This window comes from Octopus sinensis, linkage group LG3, assembly GCF_006345805.1.
Source record: "Octopus sinensis linkage group LG3, ASM634580v1, whole genome shotgun sequence".
NCBI lineage: Eukaryota > Metazoa > Mollusca > Cephalopoda > Octopoda > Octopodidae > Octopus > Octopus sinensis.
The window spans coordinates 11,540,462-11,555,976 of NC_042999.1; the positions used below are offsets into that span (position 1 = coordinate 11,540,462).

The following is a 15,515-nucleotide window of genomic DNA, read 5'->3' on the forward strand; positions in this document are numbered from 1 at the left end:
TGGCTTTAACAGAGGTGGGGGGGGGGGCTGATGGCAGAAGTAAATTGAAGCTTTAGAAAAAAAAAAGAAAAAGAATAAAACCTCAAGTAATAATTTTTTTAATAAAATTCAGAAAAAATTTACTAAAATAAAAATCTGGAGAATAAAATGGAGAGAAACTCTTTCAACCCAAACCAAAAAAAATAATAATAAAATGGAAAGTGGACGGTGATGGGAAGATTCCAATCATCATTGTTGACATTATTTTGATGTCTTCTTTTCCATGGGCCAAACGAAATTCATTGAGGCAGATTTGTTTATGGTTGGGTGCTCCAGCTGTCACTAACTTTCACCTGTTTCGAAGTAAGGTAATGCTTCCCCATGGCCAGACACGTTCTCACAGAATATCACAAGTGAATGACATTGCTTCTAGGAAAAGCAACACTCACTCACAACTATTGTGATGTTGAGACAAAAAGACACACACACACACAAGAACTTAACAAGACACAAAACAATAACAGGTGCACCCCACCACAACCACCACCACCACTTTCATTATGGTGTAGTTAATATATATAGCAACATTTTGTTTTCATATTTGGTTTATAAGATTATTGATATCAACTAGAGTATTGAAGCAGATCTTGGGACGGTCATCGTACAAATAATAAACACATGCATTTCTATTATTATTATTATTATTATTATTATTATTATTATTATTCAATTGGTTGATGTAACTGACTCGCCCCTCCCCCTAAAACTTGCTAGCCTTGTGCCAAAATTTGAAATCATTCATTATTTGTCATTTAACCAATTAAGTCTGTCAAAGTCCTTTCATCACTCTTCATGGCCACATTAATGCCGAGCCGTTTCTCTTCCAGGTCTTGAGTAGACACCCCCTCACCACACACACACACCTCTCCGAACTGAAGCAGAAACAGCATTGATTAGGTTGCAAATGATGATCAAACGGTGAATTTGACAAACTTGGCTGATTGAATGATCAATCAATCAATTAGTTAATTGGTTAGTGAACTAGAACCAGTGCATGTATTTATTATTGGCATCACGACCCTCCCAAAATACAAGAAAATCTGAAGTCCCTCCATCCAAGGATATGTCTTAATAGTTACTATTACTGCATGCAGTGGTACCATTACGTTAACGGGTGGACTGTACTCTAATAAAATAGAATCACATTGGTGATATCAGTCAGAGCTACAAGCCACCACAACACTTTGTTAAGAAAAACCGGAGGACTTTAGAAAGAATTTCCCAGCAACAGGGAAAAACACTTACCTGAACTTTAAACTGTGCTTGGATCTCCTTTGCTTTTCTTCGAGCTAGAACTTGTATATGACTTGAGACTTGTTTCCGTGTACGCGTTTTACCTGTACGCAATTTGATGTAACGTGCTATTAACTCGTTTCGACCTAAAACAGAAGACAAACACAAAAATCAGATTAAAATATTTTTTTATTCGATAAAAACAGAAATGAAACAGGAAAGTTTAGTTTTATCAGAAACGAACCCAGTCATGTATTTGTTGCTTTTATGGAAGAAGTGATGAAACTAGTTGAATGCTATCTTATTTGTGTGTACACACACACACACACACAAATACACATACACACACACATACACAGGCACACAAATACACACACACACACACACACTAATGTTACAAGCTTAGTCAGTTGCTGAAAGTAAATATGATGATAAAACTAACTTTTGGCAGCAGATCAACCAACAGCTTAAAGTAAATATTGGTATTCATGAAAGAGTTTTACTGAAGGAAGAGGCGGAGGAGGAGGGTATGTTTGTATATATGTATATCTATACATGCTTCCATACATGCACACATCATCATCATTTTTTTTAAAATGTTCACTTTTCCATGCTTCCATAGATTGGATGGTGTTTGTTGAGGCAGATTTTATGCAGCCAGATGCCTTTCCTGTCTCCAACCTTCACCAGTTTCCAATCAAGTAATATTTCCTCCATGGCCAAATACATTTCTGCAGAATATTATACACGATTGACACTGCTTGTATGACAGTGACACCCATTTACAACCACCATATGATATCATGACAAGGAGACACACACACACACATGATGAGCTTCTTCCACTCCCAATGCTTTGGTCTGCCCAAGGCTATAACTGAAGAGATTCGCTCATTTAATGTTCATTTTCCATGCTGGCATCAGTCGGGTGTGTGTGTGTGTGTGTGTGTGTGTGTGTTAACAAAGCAACAAATGGTTTTATGTGAAGACACCTTCCCAATCGTTCAAGTGTACCACATGGAAGTGTTGGTACTTGTTTCTGTTCTGGATGAGAACCTGAGGTTACGTGAGACTGAACAGGATTTTGAAATAAATACACACATCATGAAAGGTAACTTATAAGAATATCTTAAGAGAATGTGTGTGAGTGTGTGTGATCATCATCATCATTTAACGTCCATTTTCCGTGCTAGCACGGGTTGGATCGGGGTCTGGGAAGCACGGGTTGGACGGTTTGACCAGGGTCTGGAAGCCCGAAGTGGAAATAAAAAAAAAGAGGAATAAATTCAGCAAGTATTGAAATCAAAATCCAGCTTTTTACATAAACCAACAAAAACAAGAGAAGCCGAGTGAAACTGGAAGAGAGACCAAGTTTAATAGTAAAAACTAAACAAATAATATTTGGAAGTAAACTGCAAAAAAGACATAAGGATTTCTCTGGTAATCCATATTTACACAAAGAACAGATTAACCCTTTTAATACCGTCTCTGGACCCTGTAGTACAAATGTCTTGTTTTCATAAGTTGTGGATTAAAATCTTTCACCAAACCTTAGTCACAATTTATGTTCCTAACACTAGCTTAATTGATATAACTAAGTTATTTTACTAAATTCTTTGCTATATTTAAAATTAATTGAAAGAAACACAGAGTACCTTAAAATAAATACAGTAACAAAAGGGTTAACACAGTGTGGATTAACAGTATGGATTAGCACTAAAAATACATGTGGTATATTTTTCTAAACACCAGATTATCAATGACAGAAATATATTTTTATATTCTTAAATAGGATAAGAAAAAGGGGTTAAAAACAAAACTGTAACACCAGGAAGATTACATACAATTCCAAAGCCTCGATGCATCTTATGTACAAAGTTTCCAACAGTTACAAGTACAAAGAAAGGAATGACAATGAATGAATGGTACTTTCACAGCATGAGGTCATGAGGTCACGAGGTCACACCCTTCGATCACATCAATATGTCTGCAATGGCTCAGATTTAACGACAGGTCAAAAATGTTCAGGATGAGATTCAAATGGCAAGCACGGCTGTGTTGCTAAAAAGGTTAATTATATGGGAACAGGTGAGGGTTGGTGACAGGAAGGGTATCCAGCTGTACAAAATCTGCCTCTGTAAATTCCATCTGACCCATGCAAGGCTGGGAAATGGATGATTAATGTATGAACACAACAGTGACCCATGTAGCGTTGTGGTGCTCAACCCTTGCCCCTTTCATATCAGCCTATTTCAGCAGATCCTTTTAAACTGTTCAGTTGAACAGACTTCTTCCACACAGGACAAACAGACAGACATATCAACAGATTCTATGAAAGGAATAAAAGAGAGTCTGCTTCTGGAGCGAGTGGACTGGCTGGATAAAAACTAAACAAATAAAAAAAGACATTAATCATCAGCTAATGTTGTTGCTGCTACTACTACTACTACTACTACTAATAATAATAATACTAATAATAATACTCTCTAATTTTGGCAAAAGGCCATCAATTTGAGGGAGGGGAGTTGATCACATCGACCCCAGCGGATGAAAGGTGAAGATGACTTCAGCAGGATTTGAACTCAGAACATAAAAAGATGAAAAGAAATTTTGCCAAGCATCTTGTCTGGCTAACAATTTTGCCAGCTCAGCACCTTTTAATAATAATAACAATGATTTTTTTATTTCCTATTCAAGTCCAATTTACCAACACTTTTTTTTCCGGTCAGCTGATATGAAACAGTTGACCTGCATCAAATACAAATGGTTTTGTCGTTTAAATCCAACCCAAATGGTATATATATATATGTATATACGCAGCGAATGTTTGCAATGTTGTACAAATGAATGTAGCCTGTTTAGAATCATAAAACTATCTTCCTCGGTTGCTCTCCAACCTGTTATATTAATATTAATAATAATAATAATAATAATAATAATGATAAAGTTATCTCGGCAAAAGTGGAGGTGTATACAACACGGGACACTTGAAGTTCCTCGTCCCAGAAAGCGAAGAAGCAAAAGAAATCGGCCCAGTTAAAAAGGTTGGCTCAAAAGGCGAGAACAGTTTCGAAGCGCCAGCACCTCCCCCCTCTTTCTTTCGTTACACCTGAAACAGGTGAGAGAAACAGAATGAGTTGTGGCTTAACAAACTGAACTATCATAAAAAAAAAAAACAACAACCCAACACCTCAATTCATTGAATGACTCATATATACATAACATACACGTAAGATGTATATATATACATATAAGATATATATATATAAGGCAGCAATCATGAGAAAAACCTTACCTGAAGCAGCCAATTAGTCATTTCCCATGTGTAAAAAGCTTCACAAAGGTTACGCTTTATCCCCCACCACAACCACCACCCACCGCTGCTTCGTTCTCCATATATATTGTCAGTGATTATAGCCTTGTTGGTAGCAGAGCTAATAGTAATAATAATAATAAGAAGAAGAAGACGAAGAAGAAGAAGAAAAGAAAGGGCTGCTTTTTGTGTTATCTGAAATTACTAATAGCAATGCTGACAGTTAATGGAGAGGAAGATAGGCAGAAAAACACAGTTATTTAGGACTTTTGATACAGTGTTAAATATAAGCTTTTCTGGTGTTTTATTTTGGTGGATAGGATTACATGATCAGACACAAAGTACATTTCATACAGTTTCATAAAACATATCATTAAGTGCATTATAGTTGGGAGGCTCGTTATGTGATATAATATTAATAAGACTCTAACAACTCCTGTCTCCGTCTCTCTTTCTTCGTACAGGGCACTTGCCCTCCTCTACCTAACGTCCTTCTGGGTATAAGGGTCTGTAGTATACGTGTATGCCTGAATGTGGGTACGGGTGAATACTTCATTTAAATGAATTGAGAAGCACTATATATATATATAGTCCGTTTAGTTACCATACACACGTGTCTGTGTGTACAGATGTATATCTATCTGTGTGTGTGTGTGTGTATGTATGTATGTATGTATGTGTATATATATATATATATATATATATATATATATATATCAATCATCATTTAACGTCCATTTTCTATGCTGGCATGGGTTGGACGGTTCAACTGGGGTCTGGGAAACCAGGAAGCTGCACCAGGTTCCAGTCTGATCTGGCACTGTTTCTACAGCTGGAACCCTTCCTAATGCCAACCACTCCAAGTATGTAGTGGGTCCCTTTTACGTGCCATCGGCACGTGGGTCTCAACTACAATTTCCATTTGATTGTAATACACACACACACACACATAAATGTGCATGTACATATATATACATACGCAGACACACACAATTAGATCAAACTGTACTTGATAATATCAAGCTGGCTGTGTATATACGAATGGTTTTTATATCATTTGTTTAGGGTTTAATTCATTTAAATATTCCTTTCTATTTCGAAGTGCTGAGTACAGGTTATTAATTTTGGAACTTGCTATTTACAAAACTATTATTTCAACACATTCCTTCCTTTTTATAACAAATGATAATTGGGAAACAAAAGACTTTAAGCATTGCCTATTCCAGTAAATGGTTGATAAACATACACACACATGCTATTGAATGGATTAAAAGAAAATTCCTACAGTTCATAGGGTTCACACAAAATAGCGAGGAAACCATTCTTAATATGTCCTGGCAGAGTTGACCACAACTGTTTTTCATCATCAGAGAACACCTCCGCCTGTCATCGCTTCCTCCAATCCGTAATTCATGTGGATTATGAAAATACATTGCCTACCAGGATGTTTTGAGAGTGAATAAATATTCTCACTGCCCTGCATGCACCTCAGGAATTATTATCTGTTTAGCAGACATCAGTCATCTGCAGGAAAGACAGCTTCGACTGAGGAGGCGCACAAGACTGAAACACTGCAGTGTTCTCCAATGATGATAAAACAACAGCCATCAAATCTTCAGGTTCAATTCTGTTGGAATGTATTAAAAATAACAATCCAACCATTGTTTGGATTGTTCTACATGAATCTCATGAAAAATTGCTGGAGACAAGAAGAAATCGACAAAGTTACTACAACTGCTACTACAGCAAACAGATTTTTATCCTAATTACTATGTCTGCGTATGTGTGTGTGTGTGTGTGTGTTGTGTGTGCATGCACGTATGAGCATAAGTGCATCTATGTATATTTGCATATAAAACAATATTCCACAAATATATTAGATTTCGTTAATTTAGTGTTTTTAACCAGCTGTATTTTTATCTTATTATATATATTGTAGTATGAAGTTTATAAGACCCATAATACCATCAGATCCCTAGAAATATTGTTGGGAGAGAGAGAGAGAGAGAGAGAGAGAAAGTGAAAGAGGGGGAAACAATCAACTCTAGTAGCCGACTACAGCAAGACACCTGTCCTTTAGCCCCTCAACACCTGGCATAAAGCAATCCTGCTCTACATTAACCCCCACCCCCACCGAATCATGGGGACTTTTGTCCATTTTCCATTCTCTTTGTGCCTTGCAACTTGGTGATCTGTCCTCACAAGTGCCAACAGCAGCAGAAGAAAATACTGTCAAGTGGTTGGCATTAGGAAGGGCATCGAAACCAAGACAGCAAGCCAAAGCAGAGCTCAACAGGTTCTGACAAACCATCTGACCTATGCCAGAGGAGACAATGAGACAGAGGGCCATTATTGTCCACTCCCTATCCCTAACATAAACTATTTCATTTCATGCAACGGAGTCCGAAATGTAAAGACTTGCTCTAACTCCATAAGAGGACAAGAGTTGTTGTTACCTAAGGAAATTTTTAAGAAGATAGAATTTCGTGTGATCCACACTCAATAAGATGTATGGCTTATCTTTGTTCACAAGATTCATCCTCTGTAACACCTGCTTTAAATAAAGCTGCTTTCCTTTATCTGCTTATTTCTTTAGAATACCATCAAAGTAAGAAAACTAGCAGAGATTTCCCCACCAAAAAAAGAAAAATTTTAGCTGTTTTTCTACTTTTATTGTTTTAATTTTAATAACAAGAAACGTTAGAGGACAATGCATATTGAAATATTTAAAATTAGAAATTACATTGGGATTAATAATATTCTTGTTTTATCAAAACCTAAGTCACATACATAGCCGTACGGTTAGGAAGCTTCAATCCTAACCATGGGGTCTTCAGTTCAGTCTTACTGACCAACACCTTAGGCAGTTAGGTTCTACCAAAGACCCAGGCTGGCCAAAGCATTGTAAGTGGGTTTGGAAAACTAAAAGAAGCCCTTTGTATATATGTGTGTGTGTGTCCTTGTTTTGATATCTCATGGTAGCTGTAAACGAACATCACTTTCATACAAGCAGTGTCATTCATTTTTAATCTTCTGTAAAAAACATGCCTGGCCATGAGGAAATATTACCTTGCTTGGAAGACAGGTGAGGGTTGGTGATAGGAAGGGCATCCAGCCAAAGCAAATTTAACTCCAATGAATTCCATCTGACCCCAGCACAGAGAGGGAGACATTAAAATGCTGATGCCAATAATGATTCATCATCATCATCATCGTTTAACGTCCGCTTTCCATGCTAGCATGGGTTGGATGGTTCGACCGGGATCTGTGAAGCCAGGAGGCTGAACCAAGCACCAGTCTGATCTGGCAGTGTTTCTACAGCTGGATGCCCTTCCTAACGCCAACCACTCAGAGAGTGTAGTGGGTGCTTTTTATGTGCTACCGGCACAGGGGCCAGATGAGGCTGGCAAATGGCCACGATCGGTTGGTGCTTTTACATGCCACCGAAACGGATGCCAGTCAGGCGGCGCTAAATTGAAAAACACAAAAAAACAAAGGAAAATACCACAAATGGGCAAATGGCATGAATTTAGATCAACAAATTAACTTTTTAATTATTAATAAGATTTTAAAGTTTTTCAAGTGATGGGGGAGGGGGGGAGAGCAATGGAACGAAGCCAGATGGAGTGTTTTTACAGAATAAAGTGAAACTGTGTCAGATTGATTTTAGAATATTTTATAGAAGTTGACGAGTTGTGGGTCAGGTTTTCCATTTCATGTTAACTCATCTGAATTTTTATTTGAAGTTGGTTCAGTTTTGGCAGTGTTTTATTTTTTTTTATCTTTTTGAAATGATAAAAAAGAATCTAACCTTATCAGTGATTTACTGTGTTAACGAGCAACATCGTTTTCTTTTTTTTTTCATAATTATTTAAAAAGTTTTTTTGTTTTTTTTAAAAAGCGCAAACGCATCTTTTGTCTTTCACACGAGATCAGTGCTAGTGAAAAGGGTTGGAGTCAAAGAGAGAAATTATCTTCTCTTTGATAATTGTTTAACCCAGCCTGTGATTAAATGCTTTGATGAAATACCACATACATGCACGGTTCTTTTGTGAAACAACTGCTCAGTACTTCCGAAACAATAATAATCTGCCTTTCAATTGCCTTTTTTCTTTTCTTTTCTTTTTTTTTTTTGTGTGTTATTTATTCAAACACTGACTCAAGTGCATGGGAAACTCTTCCAGTGTATTTAATTATTAGAAGGGTGAAAATTAACCTTGTTCTGGCCAACTGGGAAAACTAGCAATATCTGAACATTAGGAATATAAAATTAGGAAATTTATATGAAATTATCTGACTCTGCACAAATTTACCATTTCTTTTATTGTGCTGCAGTTCCTTGCAACAAGAAGCTTTTCTTTTCTTTTTTACATATGTTATTAATAAATAGAATTTTTGAAACACAAAATAACCTGGGTTTTCTTCATGAATCTAATACACACACATACACGTGTGTGTGTGTGTGTGTGTGTGTGTGTGTGTGTGTGTGTGTGTGTGTGTGTGTGTGTGTGTGTGTGTGAGAGAGAGAAACATTGAACATCCAAATGTTTGGTCTAAGCCGAACACAAGAATGCTCAACAATCAGTAATGATTTGGGATGTAAGGAGCTGCAGCCGACAGCTTCCAGGTTAAAAATGGATCAGAATGAAAATTTCCACAAAACAAAATTATGTTAATTATTCATTGCTAGGGCTTCAGTAGAGAGGAAGAAGGCTTCGTTAGGAGATGAAGATGTTGAAATGTGAGCAAAAGAGGCCAGAACTGAACAGAAGCTGCAGAGGAATGGCCGAGTTGGAGCTGGAGAGAGATTCAACTGCTAATCTGAAACTATAAAACCAAATCCACTCAGGTCCACTCAGACATTTCTATAAAATGGCACTACAAGCTGACGATGGTGAACTGTTGTTAATAAATAGTCAAGATCAAAATTAATTAATTAATCTTGAACATATGTACATCATCAACAAATTTAGGATAATTTCTCTCAAAGTTCCATTTAATGCATCTTGTATTAACTTAATTGCTAAACTTAGAAATATTTTATTGACAGTTCTAATCAAGACATCTCACAGAAAGAAACAAAAGCCTTTAAAGAGGAGGAATATGTTCAGATGTTACAATGCAATCCCTACGTTAACAGCAGACAAATAACTTTAAATGCACAGGCATAAAACAGGAGCATGAAAATAAATTGACTCTATTTGCTGGGCTCTACAACAGGCTTTTACATCAGACACATCCCTATTTTTTACAAAGTTATCTTGTGGAGAAACCAATTGAATATGTTTTATCATAGATTTATTGAGAGATATTTTGAAGTGACTTTTTTTTTTTTGTGGAGAAGATAACTGATTCTGTGCATGGAACTACAATGCTGTGACAATAAACTGGATTAAGACATGAAACCTATAAAGTTATCATAAATATAATCTAATGTTATGAGAGAACCATATTCCTGCTTTATTTCCTTTCTCATCCACTGAATGGTTGTTTATATTTTGGCCAAGACAACCGCCATGCGGCAGGTAGAACTTCTATTTCTGTCTGTTATGTTTCCTATAACTGTAATCAGTCATCAGGGTGGCACACGCCACTGCTATGTTTTTCTTGTCATCCATTCATTGCAAAGAGTTGACAGGCAGATGGAAATTTAACATTCCTCTCATCTTTCTACAAGAATTTTCATTGAGATAATTTTTTTTAAATGTTTCTTAAAGGTAATAAAGTCATTAAATAATGAAAGACCAATATTAGGTGCGGGTTATGTATGTTGGGAAAGGAGATGTGATGACATAAGGGGACTTCCCCCACTTAACTGCCAATGTACCAAAAGCAACTTTTTCCTAAGTTTATGCTAACAAACTGATGTTTTGGTTTATTTCCCCTATTTTATTAAAAGCAACAATTAATGGACCTAGCAGGCTTCTGCTCATTTTGGCTCCCTAGTCTATGGTACTCAGCCTCCCATCCATAATACAGCTACATTAGATGCTGGGCAATTATTTAATCTTTCCAAAACCATGCATCCCCACACAACAGGGATATGGTTTGATTTATTTAGATCAGAGTTCTCAAACTTTTCCAAGCTGCCCCCTTGGCACCCAGGCCACATTCCTAGCAGCCCCCTCGCCTTCCCCACCACAAATATAGACCACTTTCTGCAGCAAATTTAAAACAACAAATATATGTCACAAATAAAACTTACCCCATTTTGGCCACCCTATTATAATCCCACACTTTTTTTCAATGTCCCCTTAGATCTTTCCATCACCCCCAAGGTGGTTGTACAGCCCACTTTGGGATCAACCAGGCGTGAACAACAGCAGCCACTACTGCTGCCACTGATTCCATGCTTGTATGGGTCAGACAACACCTTCCAACATAATAAAAATCATGGCACCATAAAGACAATGTCTCTTATGATGCTTTCATAACAGAAGGGGAGAGGGGGGGGACATAGGCTCTTTAGAAAATTTGAAACAAGTGTATATATATATATATTCATTATATACATCTGATAAATCCTTAAATAATAATAATCATATTGTTATAAAAGATTTGGTTGTTTTTAAAAAACTTGAACATTACAAATATAATCTAATATATTTATATAATTATAACATCTGGTCACATGCTTTCACATTTTTCAATAGCTTTATAACAGCAAATGTTGTGACAACTATTCATAAATGTTTTTGAAAAGGGAGAACTGGTATTATTATTATTATTATTATTATTATTATTATTATTAATATTATAGGAAAAAAAAGACAACACCTGTTTCCCAAGCTCTACTGATGACAAAATGACTGCACAGAGCACAACATAATATAATTTTATAACATTTGAATATATATATATATATTATACTTTTACAACAAGCAGGGCGACAGGGACTTTGTTAGCCTTTGTTAGATTATCTGACGATGTTAAATTGTCTTTATTATAACTTGACATAATAAACAAACATTATTATATCAGAAGAGGAGATTAGGAGAATGTTCTGGTATCATTTATTCACCATGGCACATGTTGCATTTGCTAAGGGCAGTTACAAAATGCTAACTCTTACTAGCAAACGGAACACATTATTTGGTTTTCTGTCCAAAGAATATCCAATATCAGATATCTTACATATTTATTCTACATGTACAATTTTCTAACTCCTATTAGCAAATGAAAAGCATGTGTGGTGAATGAATAAGACCAAAACTTTTCATCCAATCTCCTGTTTTCATTTGTCATTTCTCTACAAAAACCGTTTCCCAGTATTTCTCTCAATTCCTATGCATTCCACAAACAAGGAATAATATCTATACAGACTTTGGGATACTGGAATGAGCAGAGGTGCTTCATGAGGAGACAGCTTCGATCATAACCCAATCTACATAATGCATGCACGCATGTATATATACACCCATCAACTGAAAGGATGTAGAAATCAAAAAATTGTTGCTGTTGAAGTAAATTTATATTCATCAAAGTCACTTCTAGCCAGCAATTAGTATCATTAACAATTAACAATATAAACTAATTCAATTGGCTTTTGTTTTTTTTTTAAATCCTGAAAGTTCGTTTCCAAATTTTTGTAGAATATTGCAAATGAACGACACCGCTTATATGACAGTGACACTCATTTACAACTGTCACAGGATATCAAAACAAGGAAACACACACAGCAGCTTCTGACAGTGTCCATGATGTACCAAATCCACTCAAAAGGCTTACTTGGGGGGAATAGTTTTATATTTTGGACCCATTTTTTCATTTCAATATAAAATATGATCTCAAAGGTACAAAGAAAAAAGGTCAAGTCAACTTGATAAGCAAATATCAGAAACACAGGTGTTTATCTATTTCCTTTATGGAGTCTATTGTTGTTGTTGTTACGACTACAAACTAACAAACCAGCTTTCCATAATCCTTACATCTAAAACATTAAAGTTAATATTGAAGTGGCAGACAAAGACTACACGAAGAAAAGAAAGCTGTATAGGTGTGGCTATGTGGTTAAGAAGTTTGCTTCCCAACCACATGGTTCTAGGTTCAGTCCCACTGCATCGTACCTTGGGCAAATGTCTTTTACTATAGCCTTTGGCTGACCGAAACCTTGTGAGTGGATCTGATAAATGAACACTGAAAGAAGCCTGTCATTCATATATATATATATATATATATATATATATATTATATATATATATATGATTGATTGATTGATTGATTGATTGATTGATGTATGTATGTATGTATGTATGTATGTATGGATGTATGGATGGATGGATGGATGGATGGATGGATAGATAGATAGATAAACTGGCCCTCGTGCTGGTGGCACGTAAAAGCACCCACTACACTCTCAGAGTGGTTGGCATTAGGAAGGGCATCCAGCTGTAGAAACACTGCCAGATCAGATTAGAGTCTGGTTCGCCAGACCTCGGTCAAAATCGTCCAACCCATGCTAGCATGGAAAACGGACGTTAAACGATGATGATGATGATGATGATGTGTGTATTTTTTGTCCTCCACCACTACTTGATAACCAGTGTTTGTTTGTTTACAGCCCTATTACCTAGCAGTTTGGCAACTGAGACCGATAGAATAAGTAGCAGGCTTGAAAAACCCCAAAATAAAGGAACTGAGGTTGATTCATTCAACTAAAAAGAATTCTTCGATCATGGCCGCAGTTTAATGACTGAAACGAATAAAAGATAAAAGCTGAACCTTTCACTTCAAATTTTGGCACAAGGTCAGCAATTTTGGGAGGGAGTTTTGTCGATTAGGTTGATCCCCAGTACACAACTGGTACTTATTTTATCAACCCCCAAAAGAATGAAAGTCAACCATGGAGGGGACGCCACTTATGCATTCGGCCCAGCCACGCTAACGAGTCCGTCAGCCCACCGTTTTCATTCTGTTGTTTTTTTACTTGTTTCAGTCAGTTGACTGCGGCCATGCTGGAGCACTGCCTTTAGTTGAACAAATCGCCCCCAGGAATTATTCTTTGTAAGCCAAGGTACTTATTTTATCTGTCTCTTTTGCCAAACTGCTAAGTTATGGAGACGTAAACACCAACATCTGTTGTCAAGTGGTACGGGGGGTGAGGGTGGAAACGACAAACACAGACACACAAACACACACACATATATATATATATATATATACACACCAGGGATGTGCCACTTGGGTAAGCAAGATAGGCAGTGTGCCTATCTTGAATAAAATAGATTGATAGCAACATTTTCCTCTTATAGCAAAATAGGGACCTAATGCAATAAAATTATGAAGGTTACTCTGATTACTATGCATAAAATACAAAATATATATATATATATATCTATATATATATACACGAATTTCTCTCAGTTTCCATTACCCAAATCCACTCACAAGGCTTTGGTTGGCCCAAGGTGATAGTAGAAGACACTTGCCCAAGGTGCCACGCAGTGGAACTGAACCCCAAACCATGTGGTTGGGAAGCAAGCTTCTTACCCACACAGCCACGCCTGCACTTTGATTCTCCAGGCTCACCTCCTTCCTATAAATCTAACGTTAATTACTTATAATGAAATTCATGCTCCACTTTCTTGCTTCGTTATCAGAAAAAGGTAACGACATAGGTTTTTATGTAGATAAGTTGTCTTCGTAAAAGAAAGCAACATATATTGAGGAACACAACAGGACTCTGAAACCCTGTCCATGTTTAGAGAGAATAAAAGGCATTGAACCCAACCATTTGTAATTCAATCCACAAAGAGAATCACTTTCTTTAGTTTACACAACAAATAAAAAACAGATAAAATTTTAAAATAAATATGGTATTACTGGTGTTTTATCAGATTTCTGATTTTATATATGAAAAAGTGATGGTGGGGGTGGGGGTTATCAAAAGTTGACAGGTTTTTCTTTCCTTCTTTTTTGAAAATTTTTCTTGATTCCTAGAATTCAGAAGAACAGTTACCCAGTTTCCATGGATACAAGTGACTGAAATCCACAACTTTCTCCCTGAAAGTGAGCCAGGTCTGTTGTTGCTATGTTCAAGTCAACCTTTGTTCTTGACAGACACTTTATTTTATCAACCCTGAAAGGATAACAGGTAAAGATGGCCATGGCAGGATTTGAACCCAGAACCAGAAGAACAATCAGTAAGTATCTTGTTCAATGCTCTAACCATTCAGCCAGATCACCACATAAGGTTTCTTTTCTTTCATTCATCCCTAGAACAATTCAATGTGGCTACTATTACAGATTTTCCTTACTTTCAATGACTTCATTCAAAATTTGAACCAATCCATAAAGTTTTTTTTTTAGATAAGATCTTTGTGGTTAAAACAGGTTCTGGAAGAGTCCATCTTCTCTTATCAAACAAGAAAGTTGGGGTTTTTTTTTAATGAATTCTTTAAGGCAGTGGTTCTCAACCATTTTAATATCCAGCCCAGATCCCAAACCTGGATTTTTTAGGGGGTCACACCCCAAAAGTGAAAACAAGTTATTTAAACAAAAATGTATTATATTTATAGAGGGAAGACTGTTAAGGGCTGCCAGAAGGATGCCCTGGGGGTAGCAATTGAGAACTGGCGCTTTAAGGTGTAACATGGGCAAGGGTTAATGTTATCTGCCTGCATTAAAATCTGATAATCACCTGTCTCTCAACTTCTTCACATCTCACTTCCTGTACCATTTGTACAAAGCTGTTAATGAATGAGACTGATTAATCTCCCCACCCCCTTTCCTTTCCTTTCCTTTTCAATTTGAACACAATTTCTTTCCAAACACCAATGACGTATATTGAATATCTAAATTCTATCTAATATTTTTTTCTTGATTTTCATCATCCGCATTCACCTTCGTTTTAATGTCCATATTTCCAAGCTTGCATGGGTCACACAGAATTTGTTGAGGTCAATTTCATATGGCTGGATGCCTTTCCTGC

General features: G+C 36.5%; 1 protein-coding gene across 3 annotated transcripts in view; it reads right to left on the minus strand.

Moving 5' to 3' along the window:
• LOC115209231 (transcriptional enhancer factor TEF-1-like) overlaps window positions 1–15,515 on the minus strand; it is a 121,211-nt gene that overhangs the window by 22,102 nt on the left and 83,594 nt on the right. For 2 of the 3 annotated variants that reach the window (XM_029777504.2, XM_029777505.2), the window contains exon 3: window positions 1,285–1,418. In XM_029777504.2, the coding sequence (XP_029633364.1) occupies window positions 1,285–1,418 (134 nt within the window). Of the gene's footprint in view, window positions 1–1,284; window positions 1,421–4,235; window positions 4,364–15,515 lie in introns of those variants that run through there. The other variant, XM_036500851.1, reaches the window with a different exon arrangement.